Raw genomic sequence first — 16540 nt, forward strand, 5'->3', positions numbered from 1 at the left:
TTACGGAAGCCCTAAACAGCCATAGATACATACATTTTTATTCCATCCGTTTTTCCCGTGATAACAAGATAATTAATTCGAGATAATTAATTCGAGATAATAACGAGTTAATTTACCGATGGTTTTCGAGGCCACTTTTTCTCCCCAGTCCGCCCCTGTTTATATGTGTTTATATGTATTTCTGGCAAAGGTTTTTACCCATTTTTACCCCCTTTCATTGGAAACTGAATAAAGTAGCCTATGAATCAAACATGGAACGTGGAGCGTTTGTGAAAATGCACAAAGCAAATCCCGCTGGTGTGACGAGCATTTCGTTTTCTCCAGATAACGATAACGGCACCTCTCGTGCATCATTGGGTAACCATGGAGACGGCCTGGTCCCCTCAGCCGGTCAGTGATGAAGTCGACTACATCAGCAGGATCACAGAGGTGTAAACGCCTGCTGAGCTGCAGTCGAGCCGGCCGTCTGCTTAAAGGACGCCGGCTGATATGAAAGTTATCTCTACAAGACAAACAAACTGCGAACACATAAAACACATATAAACAGGGGCGGACTGGGGAGAAAAAGTGGCCTCAAAAACCATCGGTAAATTAACTCGTTATCTGGAGAAAACCATAAAAAAAAAGTTTAAAAAAGTACATACTGTCCGACAACCGCGCCTGTTACTGTGTTTGCTCCTCCGTCTGCACTTCGGTCTGCACGGTCTACACAGCAGGCAGTGATACGAAGGGAGAGAAAATAGGGCCAAGAGATTGTGAGGTCTGACTTTTTCCTGGAGAACCATTTTGTGATGCAAATGTATTACTCTTTTGAACGCATATTGTTCTGAGAAGCAAAACGCTTTATTTTTTAAACCCCAGCCAACTAGCTGGACTACCTTCATCAGCACCAAAACGAGGCTGGAACTCTGCTCACAGGACGCAGCAGGGGGTAAGAAGATGTTCATAAATGATGTTGCTGATATGGGATGTTACACAGCTTCATGTCAAAAGAGGCGAACTATCCCTTTAATAGCCCCATAGTGGGGAAGTTCTCATTGTTGCAGCATCAGATAGGGAGTGAAAGGAGGTGAAGGAAAGTTTCTAAAGACTGCTGTGCTAACGGGCAGTTAACAGAGTCGAAGTTCGTAAATGATTGGTTGAGCTATAACTTAATCAGACATTAAGTATGACTTACAGGACATTTAAGTACTTTACCATGCAGTTCTCTTTTATATAGACTTCCAAAGACGTTTTTGAATTAATGGTTAACTCAATATGGGTCTTCTACCCTTAAGCTCAAGTAGCACAAGTTAACAACATTTAAAATAAGACAACATAGAAAAATCCACGGGAAGTTATTAAAAAATACTTAAAGGAGTTTATTACACCATCATTCGACTCATAGACTCAGGTACAAAATATTAGAACAACTACCTGTCGTGATTATTATTCTCGGCGCTTATTTTAAAAGAAACAGAATTCTCTAACAACAGAAACCATTTTTGATTTGAAGGCCCCACTGGCACCAAAAGTGAAACATCCTGAAACAATGAAGCAAGCTCTAAAGCCCGAGTGTTTAAAAACCCTCATCTTCTGTTGTGCAGATGAAACGATCACAGCTGACGTGTCGTTGCTGGGGTTGCTGATGCGACATCCAAACAGAAATGTGAGGGCAGATGACAGTTTACTCGCTTTCATTTGTGAATTTTATTTCCAGCAGCAATCACGGTCGAAGCTTCCTGCAGACGTCACAGCGGTGATAAATGAGGCGGCTGTGCCACGTGGCTCTGAAATAACGTCATGCGATCCAGCAGCGTCAGCGGAATGCCTCTGATGACCGAGGGCAGGTCCTCGTGTTGCAGCGGATAGATGGCCACACTGAGAGCCGGCCGCTCAGCGGAAAATCTGACAGACGCACACGCAGAACACATCTGTGACTTCGGCGTCCTCCGTATCAAATGCAAATAAAATACGATGGCTGTGTTCGAAACCGCATACTTCTCCTACTACTCATACTGACTTTTTTCCCGGATGCATACTAGATTCTCCTAAATGTTGGGTATGCATCATGAGGTTACTACTCATACTCAAACTACCCAAGATGCAACGTAACGTGACGTCGCCGATCGTCATTTCCTGTCAAAACGGAAGTTTCAAGCTAGCTACAACGAGGGCAGGTTCACTTCCTGTTTTCAAAACAAAAGCACCAATTGTATGGTAATGGCTTTCCCGATGATAAAAGGCAACGGGTATTTTATTTTGTGAAAATAACCGGAAGTGCGTTGCTCACTGCGGCTAGCTTTAGTAGCGCCGAATTCGTGGGAACAAAATTGTAAACAGCCGGTATTTTGTCAGATTTTCAACACGTTGGGGATCTAAACGACTACTTTCTCACCTGAAAATGTTTCAAATGTTGCTAAAGTTTACAGAGTTTAGAGCTTAAGGGAAATAAGCTTCAGGCCGGCTGATTTCGGCTCGGGCAGGAGCGAAATGCATTGTGGGTAAACGCTCTGCATACTGTCTGATCGATGAGTATGCCGTATGGAAGTATGCGGTTTGGAACACAGCCGATGACTTACCTCTCCAGCAGAGCGCTCTGCAGCGTCCGACAGGCGACCAAGGTGCCCCCCATGAACATGTGGCACATGATGACTTGGCAGCATCGCTCCATAAAGGCTTCCGCAGCCGGCGGGTCGAAGGTGCCACAGCGTGAGATGAGGCAGACGCACTGCAGACGGGAGCAGCAGGACAGAGCCTCGAAGAACGCCGCGTTGGCGTTCAGGTAGGGCTGCTCCAACCTGCGGTCAGAAACATACGATCACATTTAAATAAAGCAGAGATACTCATTGTGCGGCTCCTCAAGCTTTAACTGGCGGCTCGCGCTCGCATAGTAGCTTATAACAATATGGTAACAATAACAATAAATTTTTTTCAAATAACATACAGCGAATACTGCATAGTATTAAAGCGATACAATGTAACTTCTCAAAAAGCCCACTCTGGAGCTCCCCCTACAGGCTTGGAGGTAATGTACGGTTACACTGTCGTAAATACAACACCCTTTCACTTTCACTTTTCACGTTTGTTGACGAACCGGCGAGGAGTGAGAAGGTGCAAGCTATGTCGACCGAGAAGGTAAGAGTAATCAAATGTACCTGGGAGCGTGAGAGGGGTCTATTTGTTTTTGCGGTAGGTGTGCCAGAAAGCAAGTCGAAGTACTTCCGCTCAGCTCCCGGGCCGCTCCAGCAAAGTTACATAGCACAGTTTTTCCAACTCAGACCCCCGAAGGGCATAGGAGACAGGCCAATCGTAATATTAAAACTCATTCTAGCCGCACAATTTTTTTCAAGCTGTTATTTTAAGGTAGAAATGTTACATAGTATTACTTTAAGTATTTTTATTAAGTATTAATTAAGGCTTAATGGTGTTTCCTAAAGGGGGAACTGTTAAACCTGGCAACGCATCCCGCTTAAACCACCTCACAATTGACCGCAGTGCACGCTAGCTCCTTTAGCCAGCGCCAGATGCAGGCACAATGGATCGGTTTTTAATTAAAAAAGGGCAAAAACCAGCACAAAAACCATGCTCATCCTGAATATCTCACTAGGATTACAACAACAAACTACAAATACAACATGAAGAAAGTCGAGGACATGCACGCCAGCTTCCGCTCATCCCAGTATTAAGGCAAATATGGTCTTAACTGAAAACGTACTGGCTGTGTTGTTTCTTTTTTTGTGGGATGTTTTATATGTAGAAATGCATATTTGCAAAAGGGGACTTTAGTATGTTGTGGTAAAAGTGTCTCTTCCCTTGATTTTGCTGCCAATGTGGCTCTTGTGAGAAAAATAGTGAGTATCGCTGGTTTAAAGCAAGGAGCTGCACAAAGATGTTCAGTAGGATCAACTCATGAAACAACAAGATCAAACGAATGTTGGGGGCAGAAAGCGGGGAAAGCTGGAAATGGACGGAGCGTGCGGTTATATTCATGACCGTGCCGTCGGTTTGAAGTTTAATGTTTGCTGTAGCTGGTGAAAGGAACACAAAGACGTCTCCTAACCTGAGTTCCTGCAGCTGTGTGCACTGCTTTAGTGTGTCCAGCAAGGCAGCCGTGTAGTTCATAGTTTTCAGCGAGCCCAGATTGGCGAGGGATAACACTCGTAGGTCTCTGCACTTCCTGGCCAGCTGAACCAGTCCCGTTCCCCGAAGAACTCCGGGAAGTCCAGCCAGAGTCACACAGCGCAGCCGAGGCAGAGCCTCCAGCGCCGCGAAGTGCGCGTCGCCGACCCCTCGCGCCCAGGCGCACATGCCGCGAGGCTCCACGCTGGCGCGGGTGCAGGGCTCCAGCCGGGGCAGCGCGGAGGCGAAGCCTGGACCGATGAGCTCAAAGGTCTCTAAGAAGGGGCATCCGGCTATGAGCGCGGCCAGGCCGGAGGTGCTGTCCCCCGACAGGGAGGGCTCCGAGTCAGGCTTGTAATTCTGGAGGCCCACACGTGGCGCCTTCTTCAACCCCTGGAACAAAGGGGAAGGCGCCGCGCTGCGAGCTGAGATGGGATGCGTGTTCAAGCCGTCTGACAGGGCGCAGGCGGGCAGCGTCAGGGAGCGCAGCTGTCTGAATCTGCCCAAGCCGGCACACAGGTGCTTCTCCCCGTCCAGCCCCCACGAGTGTTCGTGGTGATAATGTGTGTGCATCAGGTTCAGGTGTTTGATGTTGCAGCAGGCGACGGCCAGCTGGCTCATCGTCCCGGCAACCAGCTGATCCTCCACGCTCCTGCACTCAGAGTAAGAGACGTGGTTGATCCCGCTGAGGTTGAGGCTGACCAGCTGCGCGGGGTCCTGGACTCCTCCGCTCAGCAGCGACTGGAACACCTGGGGCCACAGCGCGGGGCAGCGGCTGAAGCTCAGGTGCTTGGGGCTGTTTCCCTCCAGAGCTCGCTTCAAGGAGAAAGAATCCAGCCAGGACCGAGGGAGCTGCAGGCCCACCAGGTCTCCCCGCTGCCCCAAGCTCTGAACCAGTGAGGGAGCGGCGGGCCAGTGAGCCGGGTTTGGACCGGGAATCGACACGAGGAAAATTCTGAGATGCTCGGGAATGTGAACGCTGAACACTGCCAGGTAGAGAAGGAGCAAGGTCTGGTTTACCTGCGGCCAATTAAGACACAGATACATCAATTACAGAGCAAACTGCATGTGGGAGGTTCGGCTTTAGTCGTGCGAACAGCCTCACCTCCCCTGGAGCCAGCCGGGCAGTGAACTCCTCCAGCTGCTCGTAGTGTGGGACGCTACTCTGGCCGACCATCAACTGACAGCAAACACCAACACCTTCCCTGGTCACATCCGGGATGTCAAACTGCAGCATCAGCCTGCAGCACAAAGACACAAAGACACGTATAAACTCTGCAATGTATTCTGTCCTACGCCCCAATAATAAACTCTACCAATGGACTAAATCCTTTTTAATGGCCGTGTTCTGAGACCGTCTCATGGCTGGTAACTGTTGGGTAGCCACGGTAAATAAGGTATGGAAATAATTAATTACAAATAAAGAGTTCTTTGGTCAATGTTTCTATCCTAACTTCAAAGGTCCTGTCAAAAATACCCAATCCAACATTGCTTATCAGCTTTGATGTCTGTAATGGCTGTTCGTCCTCTTGTGTCAATAATCAAAACTAAAAAATGTCAAAACCTTAATAAACTAAATCAAATCAAACAGGCATTGAGACACCTAGGGAGTGAATTTACGCAGGAAAAATTTGTCCATTGTCCAGGAAAAAATTAGGTTTCTTTATTGCTCTAACCTAACAACTAACGCTCCTTTTCTCATCTCACCGACATTAAACATTTAACTATTTGTTCTTTTTATTTAAACACGGTAGACAATTACATTATATATAATAATATATTTCTCATAAAATATATAAGAAAAATAACAATTCTCAAACTGAAGATGCTAACTTCAGCATCACGTCTGTTTTTACCAAAAAATGTTTCAACATCAAACCACAACTCATCGTTAGAGCGAATAAGTTCTGCTTTTTCTGTAGAGTGCAATAAAATGGAAGCAAAGCCGGTTAAAGGGATAGTTTGCCTCTTTTGACACGTGCTGCCGCCTGCCGACAGCCGCGCCTGTTACGGTGTTTGCTGCTCGGTCTGCACAGCAGGCAGTGATACGAAGGGAGAGAAAATAGGGCCAAGCGATTGTGAGGTCTGACTTTTTCCTGGAGAACGATTTTGTGATGCAAATGTATTACTCTTTTGAACGCATATTGTTTTGGGGAGCAAAACGCTTTATTTTTTAAACCCCAGCCAACTAGCCGGACTACCTTCATCAACACCAAAACGAGGCTGGAACTCTGCTCACAGGACGCAGCAGGGGGTAAGAAGATGTTCATAAATGATGTTGCTGATATGGGATGTTATACAGCTTCATGTCAAAAGAGGCGAACTATCCCTTTAAGCAAGTAAGCAGAGACTACGAGATGGAAAAGTGGAAGTTCAGACAGTTTAACCCTTTTCAGAAGGTTAGTCGTGGTTAATAGAGGCCGGAAGTTAGGATGCTCATATCAGAATGTTTTTCTTTATCAATCTTATATAGTTTTTTTCTCGACTGGAGACTAATAGAAAGTTTTTGTGATACTGGCTGTGGCCTTTATTATCATTTACCCCACAGCACCTTTGTCAAAATCCAGATACAGGTTTGCACTTACACATGTTCTATAGTCACTATACAAAACTGTGGACTCATTTTGTAGTCTGAAGTGGTGGAAATGGGTTCTACTCTGCTCCAAGAATTTGGGAATTTCAGTCGACATTAAAAATAGTAAAAATGCAACAACTAGGTAAAGTAAGAGGTCATTTGGACGCAGTTGCCTCGATGCGTCTGTAATCGGAGATTCTTACTTGCGAAGTTGGGCGCAGCACGGCACCACGCCATAACTTGGCGTGATGAGCGTCTGTCTCAGCTCCGTCAGGCGGCTAAGTGAATCCACCGCCTCCGAGCTGAGCAGAGCAGAGTTGAAGCACGGCCGCACATCAAAAGCAAGAGATCTGAGTGAAGACAGCGAGGAGAGGAGACGGGACAGACAGAGGGAAGTGAGGCGGCAGCCGGTGACGTCCAGATGCGTCACTCCTTTGCAGCGAGCAAGACGCTCCATGGTGGAAGCAGACAGCCAGTAGCAGCCATTCAGGCTGAGGGACTGCACATGGCTGGCTAGCTGCTTCAGTATGTTGCGAATCAACTGATCATCAGCCTGCAGGATAACAAGAGAAACGTTTAGATTTTCATCTTTTAACCCATCAAGGTGTGATGGAACATGCTCATCTGTCAGAGCGTGTTTTAATGTGCTAAATCACAACTAGTTTTCCATTTTAAAGTTGAATGATTATTCATTTTTCTATAAAAAAAATAAATAAATAAAAAAAATCACAAGCACATACGTGAACTTAAAGGGATAGTTCACCTCTTTTGACATGAAGCTGTATGACATCCCATATCAGCAACATCATTTATGAACATCTTCTTACCCCCTGCTGCGTCCTGTGAGCAGAGTTCCAGCCTCGTATTGGTGTTGATGAAGGTAGTCCGGCTAGTTGGCTGGGGTTTAAAAAATAAAGCGTTTTGCTTCTCAAAACAATATCCGTTCAAAAGAGTAATACATTTGCATCACAAAATCATCCCTCCAGAAAAAGTAAGACCTCACAATCGCTTGGCCCTATTTTCTCTCCCTTCATATCAAGGCGTTTAGCCACCTAGCGATAGCCGCGCCTGTTACGGTGTTTGCTGCTCGGTCTGCACTTCAGTCTGCACTTCGGTCTGCACAGTCTACACAGCAGGCAGTGATACGAAGGGAGAGAAAATAGAGCCAAGCGATTGTGAGGTCTAACTTTTTCCTGGGGAACGATTTTGTGATGCAAATGTATTACTCTTTTGAACGCATATTGTTCTGAGAAGCAAGACGCTTTATTTTCGGGACACCAGCAAACTAGCCGGACTACCTTCATCAACACCAAAACGAGGCTGGAACTCTGCTCACAGGATGCAGCAGGGGGTAAGAAGATGTTCATAAATGATGTTGCTGATATGGGATATCATACAGCTTCATGTCAAAAGAGGCAAACTACCCCTTTAAGGATGATTGAATATGTGGAGATATTCTCAAAAAATACAGCAAACATTATCAGCTCTACAGAGGATAACAAGTGTTTTTCCAATCGCATTACCAGATATTCTTCAGACATTGTGACGTTTGTCAGCAGGCTCTTGTCCCGGCACAGTGTGTGAAACTTCTGGCACACGTTGGCCACGTTCATCAGCAGGTCACACACTGGAACGTGGCGGAGGATACACAGCAGGATCTCGTCAGACAAATCCGACATCCCAACTGAGGTAGAAGACATCGTATCCTCGTCACAAACAGCCTGAGACAGACAGCAAACCCTGTGAACTATCCAGACGTTGCATGATATACTTTGTTGAGGGGATTACACAAAAACTACCGGAAATAAGTACTCATGGAATATAGTGAAGAGATGAATTGAGTATTCTGGGAAAACTGACTGATATACACAGTATATCTAGCTGCTGTAACTTGCTGCCTCTATGGTGCATTTTAAAATTGAAACAAGGGGAAAGAGCAACATGTAAAATGCAAACTATATGGTTGGTCTTAGAGAATGCTCCGCTATCTAAGTGCTCTTTTTTAAGGTCCAGCAAGGACCAGCCACATTTCAAAGGACACAAACAAGCATTTCACAACGTTCAGCATCAAAAACACAAATACAATATCTGAGTTAACAGCATTTCTTTCTCTAACAGTCAGGATTTTTGCTTTTGTCGTGTTTAGTTAAATGTTTGATCGTGTTTGCTGAAATATTTTATTTGGTTCCGTTTTGTAATCCAGTGTCAGGATCCAACAAAACCGGTGTTGCGACGAGCAGAAATACGTGTCAGCTTAAAAAAAAAGCGTTCTGGGTCGGTCGCTCTATTCAGCAGGTTAACGAGGGCAAACGTTTTAAAAAAAAGAAAAAAGTTGTCATTAAAGTGCTTGTCATACTACTATAATATTTATGTGCATTAATCAAACTCGGTGGGAAAAGTTAGAAGAACATTGGTTTGGCCTGGCAGCGGTTAAATTAGCCAAACGTTGAGTCCAGTTGCTCTGCTCTGCGGTACCGCAACAAAAATATATATATATATATATAAATTGCACACATACCTTTATTATCTGCCTATCAAGGTCCTCCATGATACCATATACAGTCCCACTCATGATCAGCGGGATTTTATACGATCATATACCCAGCCAGTGTTTCATGTTAGATAAACCCGTTTTGAAGTCTGAAACAGGGCGGTTAGGTGTCCGTTAGCTGCACGGATGATATATGCTGCTGCACAAGTGGGAAGATTTTCAAGAACGGACTTACCTACTTCCGGTGACATTTTTTCCTCTTTATTGAACGATTAAAAAAATGAACATATTTGTTTCAGATACGAACGAAAAGACAAAAATAATTTTAAAAAATCCAAGCAGGATCCAAATACATCATAGAAAACAAATTAAAAAAAACACAACAACTAGTAAATGCTTTAGACTAATTAAATAACACTGCTTTGGTTCAGATTTATTTCTGAGAGCTTTAGGACATTTGAATTCTCCAATATTTAGCGAAGTATAGACACTTTCAATGTTTTTTTTTTTCCAAAATGCTAGATAATTTGGAGTAACCATGAAAAAACAACACTTGAATGTATGCAATTGTCCAATGATTAAAATATTCTTACCCAAAATATAAAACGTCTTTTTTTTGGTTAACAAACCAAAAACCCACATCAAGTTTGATCATTTGACAGTCTAATGCAGGCACTATATTCTTTGAAACTAACCACTCATGAACCCTGTCCCAAAAAGATTTAACAAATAAAATCTTCCTGAGTTTCAGTACATCATGAAAACATGTACATTCTGAAAATGTACATTCACAAGTTCTTTCGATTCATTTAACAAAGGAAATGACAAATAGCTAGTTTGGACTTTGGTCATAGTAGTTTTTAAAACACGATCACCAAGTGATACATTATTTTGTTTTGTTTCTTTCAAAGGAAGAGGAAAATGTTCTTGGTTATTTACTTATCTTAAAATTTGGTTGTTACATTTCCTGTCCAAGAAGTTATACTCATCTGTAGCTACACAAAGTAGGAAATGTAGGTGTCATAGTAGCATATTGTAGTATTCCTCTAACCAGATTTAACGAAGAAACAGGAAAACCAACAAAAACTGTTTTTGTTGGCAGTCGAAATCCAATTTACTTTTTAAATTAGAGTAACCTAAAATGTTACCATCACTATCCCCTATGAACTATGGCCAAAACGACCATTTTCCAGCCAGTCTTTGTACAATAAAACATTTCTACAATGTTTAAAAGTTGTTCCATATGATATTACTGTGTAGAGGTACTTTTAATAGTAACACCTAAATATTTGACCTTATCTTTGACTGGAATTGTGAATTAAAGTTGGGCTGTCATTGTGAATTGCAAAAATACATCTCACATATTAAAACGTAACCCAGATGCATCTTAAAAAAACCAAACATACCTTTAAGGCATTTGGTCAACATCCTCTAAAAACAGCTGTAACTTCTCTGGTCTGTAATAAACAGAGTGACCATGTTTTTATATATAAAAATATAGAGCTAACAATTCAGTTCCCCCTCAAGTAAAACAAGTATTTGTAAATATACTTTGGAATAGTTAAACCTCAAGGGGGGTGTTGAAAGGCTAGTGTTTTTTAAAAAAAAAAAAAAAAAAAAAAAAAAAAAAAAAATTGTAGTAAAGGAATATCTACAATGGGCTACAGGTTTTGGTTTTTTTTTTAGATACTGCAGGAATTAAAAAATAAAGTCAAGATTGATTGGGGTGTTTTATTTTAATGACATGACAGGAAATGTACAAGCTAGATGTTACAATGTAAATTTGCAATGTTACCCAACTTGCTTAAAATATTGACTTCTAGGCGAGTATCCTAGAAAATAATTTTTAAACAAAGATTTCGTGGAAGTGATAAACCTCAAACGCTTTAAAGTTGATCAGCAGGGGGAGCTATTGCCTTATATTTCCCTATACTGACCTGAGTCGCTCACCAGCGGTAGTTACACGGTTTCAATTTTAAACCATCTACATGTGCGTGAGTAACTCATTAACTCCCAGTTGTCTACATTGTAGAAAATTAAACCTCTATCGTTTGGGTGCAACCATGATGAGTCAAAAATGGGGTTCAATTAGACCTGCTGGGAAGACTCAGGCTTGCGTTTAAGATGGATGAAAACTAATCAGATATCCCCACAGACACATCCCATCAATGATCTAGTTTACACAACTTGTGTAAAGATAAGACCAAGCAGTCAGGAATTTCAGACATGTGCGCTTTATTGGGTTTCTGTGTACACCAGAGGCTTGAGGCCCCATGCACAAACCTTCATTACACCTCAACACAAGTTAGAAGCCTCGTCTTTTGTGTGATGACAAAAAACTGGACCAAGTATTGTTTAAGGCTGAAAGTACAAAAACAAAACGAGTTCAGATTACATAATTTACATATCAAGCAATACTACAGGTCTGTTGGGCAGCGGGCCCACCAGAGAATAGACCTTCATAGAGGCAAATAAGGTGGTGAACAAACATCTGGAATGACCTACACAAAACACAATGGACATCATGTTCCTCACACATTCACACTGCCTGGGATACTATGTACCTCCTTCAGAGTTTCTCCCCATCGGGGGCATGGTGCCATAGCCAGAGTGATGACAGAAGGAAGAGGTGTAGGCTCAGCATACAGTGTTGGTGAAGGTAAGTATGCAGAGCCCGTTTAGGCTTGGAGCAGTGTGTTTTTTGGGGTGGGGGGAGGTGGGGGGTTGGGACAGAGTCTGTTTAGAAGCACTTCCTGTGGACGATGCTGGGGCCAGACTCATCGTACTCTTGCTTGCTGATCCACATCTGCTGGAAGGTGGACAGGGAAGCCAGGATGGAGCCTCCAATCCATACAGAGTACTTCCTCTCTGGGGGAGCAATGATCTGCAAGGAGCAAAAAGCAAGGTTTACATTGGTTAGCAAAATATATAATACCTGGCAAAAACCATCTATAGGCAGTCAATGTTATGAGGTTTTAGAAAATTTACCTTGATCTTCATGGTGGTGGGTGCCAGGGCAGTGATCTCCTTCTGCATACGGTCAGCAATGCCAGGGTACATGGTGGTACCTCCAGACAGCACAGTGTTGGCATACAGGTCCTTACGGATATCCACGTCACACTTCATGATGCTGTTGAAGGTAGTTTCATGGATACCGCAAGACTCCATACCTGTAAACGGATAGAAAAATCCAGAGTTATAATTCGTCTCGCTTGGGGCTTTGCTATTCCGACACAAAATGACTGAATTCATAATAGATTTGATCTAAAATTAGATGGTTTCCTATATTACGTACCAAGGAAGGAAGGCTGGAAGAGGGCCTCAGGGCAACGGAACCTCTCATTTCCAATGGTGATGACCTGTCCGTCGGGCAGCTCGTAGCTCTTTTCCAATGATGAAGAGGAGGCAGCAGTTCCCATTTCTTGCTCAAAGTCCAAAGCAACGTAACAAAGCTTCTCCTTAATGTCGCGCACGATCTCACGCTCGGCTGCGAGACACAAGAGAACGTTCCAGTTGTTAAATTGTCAATCGTAGCGCCACTCTAAACATTGCTCGTGTCATCATTCTGCATGCTTACCTGTGGTGGTGAAGCTGTAACCCCTCTCAGTCAGGATTTTCATGAGGTAGTCTGTGAGGTCTCTGCCAGCCAGATCCAGCCTGAGGATGGCATGGGGCAGAGCATAGCCTTCATAGATGGGCACTGTGTGGGTCACACCGTCACCGGAGTCCATGACGATACCAGTGGTACGACCAGAGGCGTACAGGGACAGCACGGCCTGGATGGCCACATACATGGCTGGTGTGTTGAAGGTCTCAAACATGATCTGAGGGGGGAGGAGATGAGCCATTAGTCACCGGGTCTGGTCAAAGTACTGTTAGCTGGAATGGTTAGTAAAGTCAAACAGCACACTGGCCTGTCTTAAACAAAAAGAGTCAGTACACTGCAGCCTGCTTGGTTATTTATTCAATCATGCAGACATCTGAAGAGTTAGCCATCTGCTTTAGCATGTCTAAGGTGACAACTGCAGTGCTCATGCTGCAACACGATGAATCTCAGTGCAGGGAGATAGAAACCTGAAGCATCCACAGAGATGAAAAGATCAGCTCAAGGTAGAAGAAACCTAGAGGTTGGAAGGAGCAGGAGGAAATGAAAGATTGAGCAAAAGAAGAAACGCCTGAGCAGTTTCCTGTTGTGCCTGCAGGACAGCTGAGCCGGTTTATACCCAGTTAGGAGATTTGTCAGAGTGTCAGGCCTTACCTGAGTCATCTTTTCCCTGTTGGCCTTGGGGTTCAGGGGGGCCTCGGTCAGCAGGACTGGGTGCTCCTCAGGGGCAACTCTCAGCTCGTTGTAGAAAGTGTGATGCCAGATCTTCTCCATGTCATCCCAGTTGGTCACAATTCCATGCTCAATGGGGTACTTCAGGGTCAGGATTCCCCTTTTGCTCTGGGCCTCATCACCAACATAGCTGTCCTTCTGGCCCATACCAACCATCACACCCTGAGAAGACAAAGAGGGGGACGGAGTTAAAACGCTTGTCATTCAAGGCTTAGGATTATACGGAAAACATTAAGAAAAAAAAATTACCTGATGCCTGGGGCGGCCAACAATGGAGGGAAAGACGGCACGTGGAGCATCATCTCCTGCAAAGCCAGCTTTGCACATTCCAGATCCGTTGTCAACGACGAGGGCGGCGATTTCGTCTTCCATTTTCTAGAGAGAAAAACAAAAAAATAAATAAAGAAATGTTTAAAGCTTGTGCTCCATGACATCATGCCTCACACACACAGCTGCATGTGCATCAGGGTTAAAGCATTGTCATGATGGAAACTGGACGCTGGACGTCGCCGTGGCGCAGGTTCCATTCCCCAGCTGAGAAACAAAGGCTGGTCTGGCCATGGCCATATAAGGCAAAAGCGAGAGCTGCCTCGAGACAGTGGCAGACCGACCCGGAAGCCGCCTGGTGCGTCTTTCAGCCGCAAATGACACCCACAGCCTGCCACTCCCTTCCCCGGAATCATAGGGAATGAATTAACCACACAACGCAAACTGATTTTCTAAAAAAAAAAAATAATAATAATAAAATACACAATTTTTAACATTTAGGGACTCTAAGTGTTAAAGTGTGTTTTATTATTTTTTAAGCAAATAAAATAACTTCCATTATCGACGTGACCAAAAAAAGAAAAAAAAAAAGCCAACTTTCCAGCATCTAGAGACACAACGTCACCGTCGAATCAAGTCGCTTTAATCCCATTTGAAAAGGTTTTAAAGATCAAATCCGCGTCACTCATTTTTAAATTGCTTTAAGGTTAATCCGTCTAATCTGGTAGTTGTACGATATCCGATACGCCCGAAGCGCAGAGGCTGCCAGAGCTGATGCTTACATGCACAGAAGGTCAAGCTTTCAAAAAATATGTGCACATTAGGAGAGATTAAATGGAAACATGGAGTGGCAGAGTTATATCACATGTTAACTGTGCACGATACACCATCACACGTTCATACTGATCCCTGATAAACCCTGGATCACAGAAGCCTTCATTAAACAGTCATTTTAACTTTGTTATTTGTCATTAAACTGGATACAAGTCTTGACCAAAATGACAATTCAAGCCGAGAGATCAAAAATCAGATGAAAATTAAGCTCCAGACCACCAGCCAAAAGCCGCGTCTCTTACCTGTGTGAAGGAGGATTATTAGTTCAGGAGAGCTGGGACTGAGGCTACACTCCGTGCGGGATTAGTGTCTGAGTCTGACTGCAATGAAGGCCAATAAATTGCAGGACTTTATCTGCGCTCGTGTTGCGTCCCCTTTCCATAAAAGGAGAACTTTCCGCACGGCGCCCTCTGATTGGCTCCGCCGGATCCAATGGGTGTGGCGCATGCAGATAGCTGCTCTGTGCTCGGACATGACAGCCGGGGACGAGCATCAAACTCAACTCATGTGTCTTCAAAATGATTTATGCGGGGTGGATCAGTGCACCTTGGGATGTATTTATCTGCCACCTCATGGTCACTGTTATGGAGGGGAAAATGCTGATGTAAGAGTGGTAAAATCCCACCTGATACTGCTGCAAAACACAGCTGGGTTCTTTAAAACAATCTGAAATACATGCTTCTGTGTATTTGGCATGTTTGAAATATACATTTAACGTAGCTCAGCCTATTGCATATTAAAGCCTGGCATCATCCACACTGGGAGCGGATCAATATACCCAGAATGCATCGATCACTCTGACACCATTTGTCGTAAAAACTACAACAAACACATCCATAATTAATCAAATTTAGATAAAGAAGATGGGTGAACTCAGCAGAGATGCATTTTTACCACAATTTTTTTTTACGCACTCATCACCAATAATCATTTGTAGTGCCAGCCAGGCACTTGGAGACGATACAATCTGAGGGGGGTCACTGACAGCAGTGTTAACACCCTGTCTAACATGTCAGTCCTGGCCTGCAAGTATCTCACACACACACACACACACACACACACACACACACACTGGCTGTAAATCTCTTATCTCTCATCACTTGTGTATGAGTATGAGTAGTAGGCAGGGCAGATTAACACACGATAAGCAGCATCACAATGAGAGAATGACACCTGCTATGATTAATTTCACTCTGCATGCTCAGACATGTCAAACACTACAAACTGTTGCTCCTTTATACTTGTTTATTCAGATGGATGCCGTCTTACCGGACTCGTCTCACAGGACGGGATCAGGGTGCTTTTTTTTTAACTCAATTAGGGCACTGGACAGAGACTCATAAAATGGCACTTGGAATTCGCACAAGCTCTGTGTGTTCCTAATAAGGATATATGTGAGCCAGCTCACCATTAGGGATAGGAAGTTGTTGTTTTTTTTTTTACAAGGCCTGGTATATACGAGGATACATGCAGGAAGTGACCACAGCTGAGGACGACACACAGGGGAGGTAGATGAGCTGATGGGGGAATTGGCTTTTCAGACTGGCATTATCCTTCCTTAGACAGACACTGAACACACACCAAAGCTTAGACCCAGGGCAGGACAACCATCCCTTTAAGAGTTTCTTTGGATGACGTCCATATAAGGAGATGTTGGAGGGTGTCACATGGGGAGGAAGAATGCATTGCACAGGTCATGTGACCAGTCTGAGGAAATGAATGAATCTCCCTTTTTAAGGTTATGCTTGTGTTTTTTTGTGGCTGTGTGAAAGTTTTTTTTGTTTGTTTTTCATCCTTGATTTCTTTTTAATTTTAACTTTGATTTCTATGTTGGTCAGTTTGTAAACTCTGTGCTCCCTGAACTCTTTTTTCACAGAGATTTCTCAATATTTCCTGTGGACTCTCCTTCCATTCTTTCAGTCGTTTCAAAACTCAG

General features: G+C 43.9%; 2 protein-coding genes across 4 annotated transcripts; both read right to left on the minus strand.

The window, feature by feature from the left end:
* Window positions 1-1365: 1365 nt before the first annotated feature.
* fbxl18 (F-box and leucine-rich repeat protein 18) lies at window positions 1366-9343 on the minus strand. 2 transcript variants are annotated; one of them, XM_075462518.1, is made up of 7 exons: window positions 9195-9343; window positions 8200-8360; window positions 6880-7229; window positions 5207-5342; window positions 4043-5121; window positions 2562-2780; window positions 1366-1887 (listed from the first exon to the last, which is right to left on the minus strand). In XM_075462518.1, the coding sequence occupies exons 2-7, from the start codon at window positions 8353-8355 to the stop codon at window positions 1731-1733; spliced, it is 2097 nt and encodes a 698-aa protein (XP_075318633.1). In that variant the 5' UTR covers window positions 8356-8360; window positions 9195-9343; the 3' UTR covers window positions 1366-1730. The 2 variants fall into 2 exon arrangements, with proteins under 2 accessions (XP_075318633.1, XP_075318632.1); XM_075462517.1 differs by having other exon boundaries at window positions 8200-8397.
* A 2042-nt stretch (window positions 9344-11385) lies between these two features.
* Window positions 11386-14955, minus strand: actb1 (actin, beta 1). Of its 2 annotated transcripts, XM_075462521.1 has the most exons (7): window positions 14847-14955; window positions 13753-13878; window positions 13426-13665; window positions 12745-12991; window positions 12463-12654; window positions 12156-12337; window positions 11386-12051 (listed from the first exon to the last, which is right to left on the minus strand). In XM_075462521.1, exons 2-7 carry the CDS (start codon window positions 13873-13875, stop codon window positions 11908-11910), a joined length of 1128 nt encoding a protein of 375 aa, XP_075318636.1. In that variant the 5' UTR covers window positions 13876-13878; window positions 14847-14955; the 3' UTR covers window positions 11386-11907. The 2 variants fall into 2 exon arrangements, with proteins under 2 accessions (XP_075318636.1, XP_075318637.1); XM_075462522.1 differs by lacking the exons at window positions 13753-13878; window positions 14847-14955 and adding an exon at window positions 13242-13288 and having other exon boundaries at window positions 13426-13451.
* Window positions 14956-16540: the final 1585 nt, after the last annotated feature.

The sequence above is a fragment of the Odontesthes bonariensis genome, chromosome 4, assembly GCF_027942865.1.
Source record: "Odontesthes bonariensis isolate fOdoBon6 chromosome 4, fOdoBon6.hap1, whole genome shotgun sequence".
In the NCBI taxonomy this organism is placed as follows: Eukaryota; Metazoa; Chordata; class Actinopteri; order Atheriniformes; family Atherinopsidae; genus Odontesthes; species Odontesthes bonariensis.

Bases quoted from the DNA above. Each gene is read 5' to 3' on its own strand.
- fbxl18 (XM_075462517.1), bottom strand. From the start codon at position 9,248: ATGAGTGGGACTGTATATGGTATCATGGAGGACCTTGATAGGCAGATA. The intron at 8,398-9,194 runs GTATGTGTGCAA...TGTCTGTCTCAG, and splicing joins TTGATAGGCAGATAATAAAG to GCTGTTTGTGACGAGGATAC. The intron at 1,888-2,561 runs GTAAGTCATCGG...TGCGTCTGTCAG, and splicing joins CAGAGCGCTCTGCTGGAGAG to ATTTTCCGCTGAGCGGCCGG.
- actb1 (XM_075462521.1), bottom strand. From the start codon at position 13,875: ATGGAAGACGAAATCGCCGCCCTCGTCGTTGACAACGGATCTGGAATG. The intron at 13,666-13,752 runs GTAATTTTTTTT...TTGTCTTCTCAG, and splicing joins TTGGCCGCCCCAGGCATCAG to GGTGTGATGGTTGGTATGGG. The intron at 12,338-12,462 runs GTACGTAATATA...ATCCGTTTACAG, and splicing joins CTTCCAGCCTTCCTTCCTTG to GTATGGAGTCTTGCGGTATC.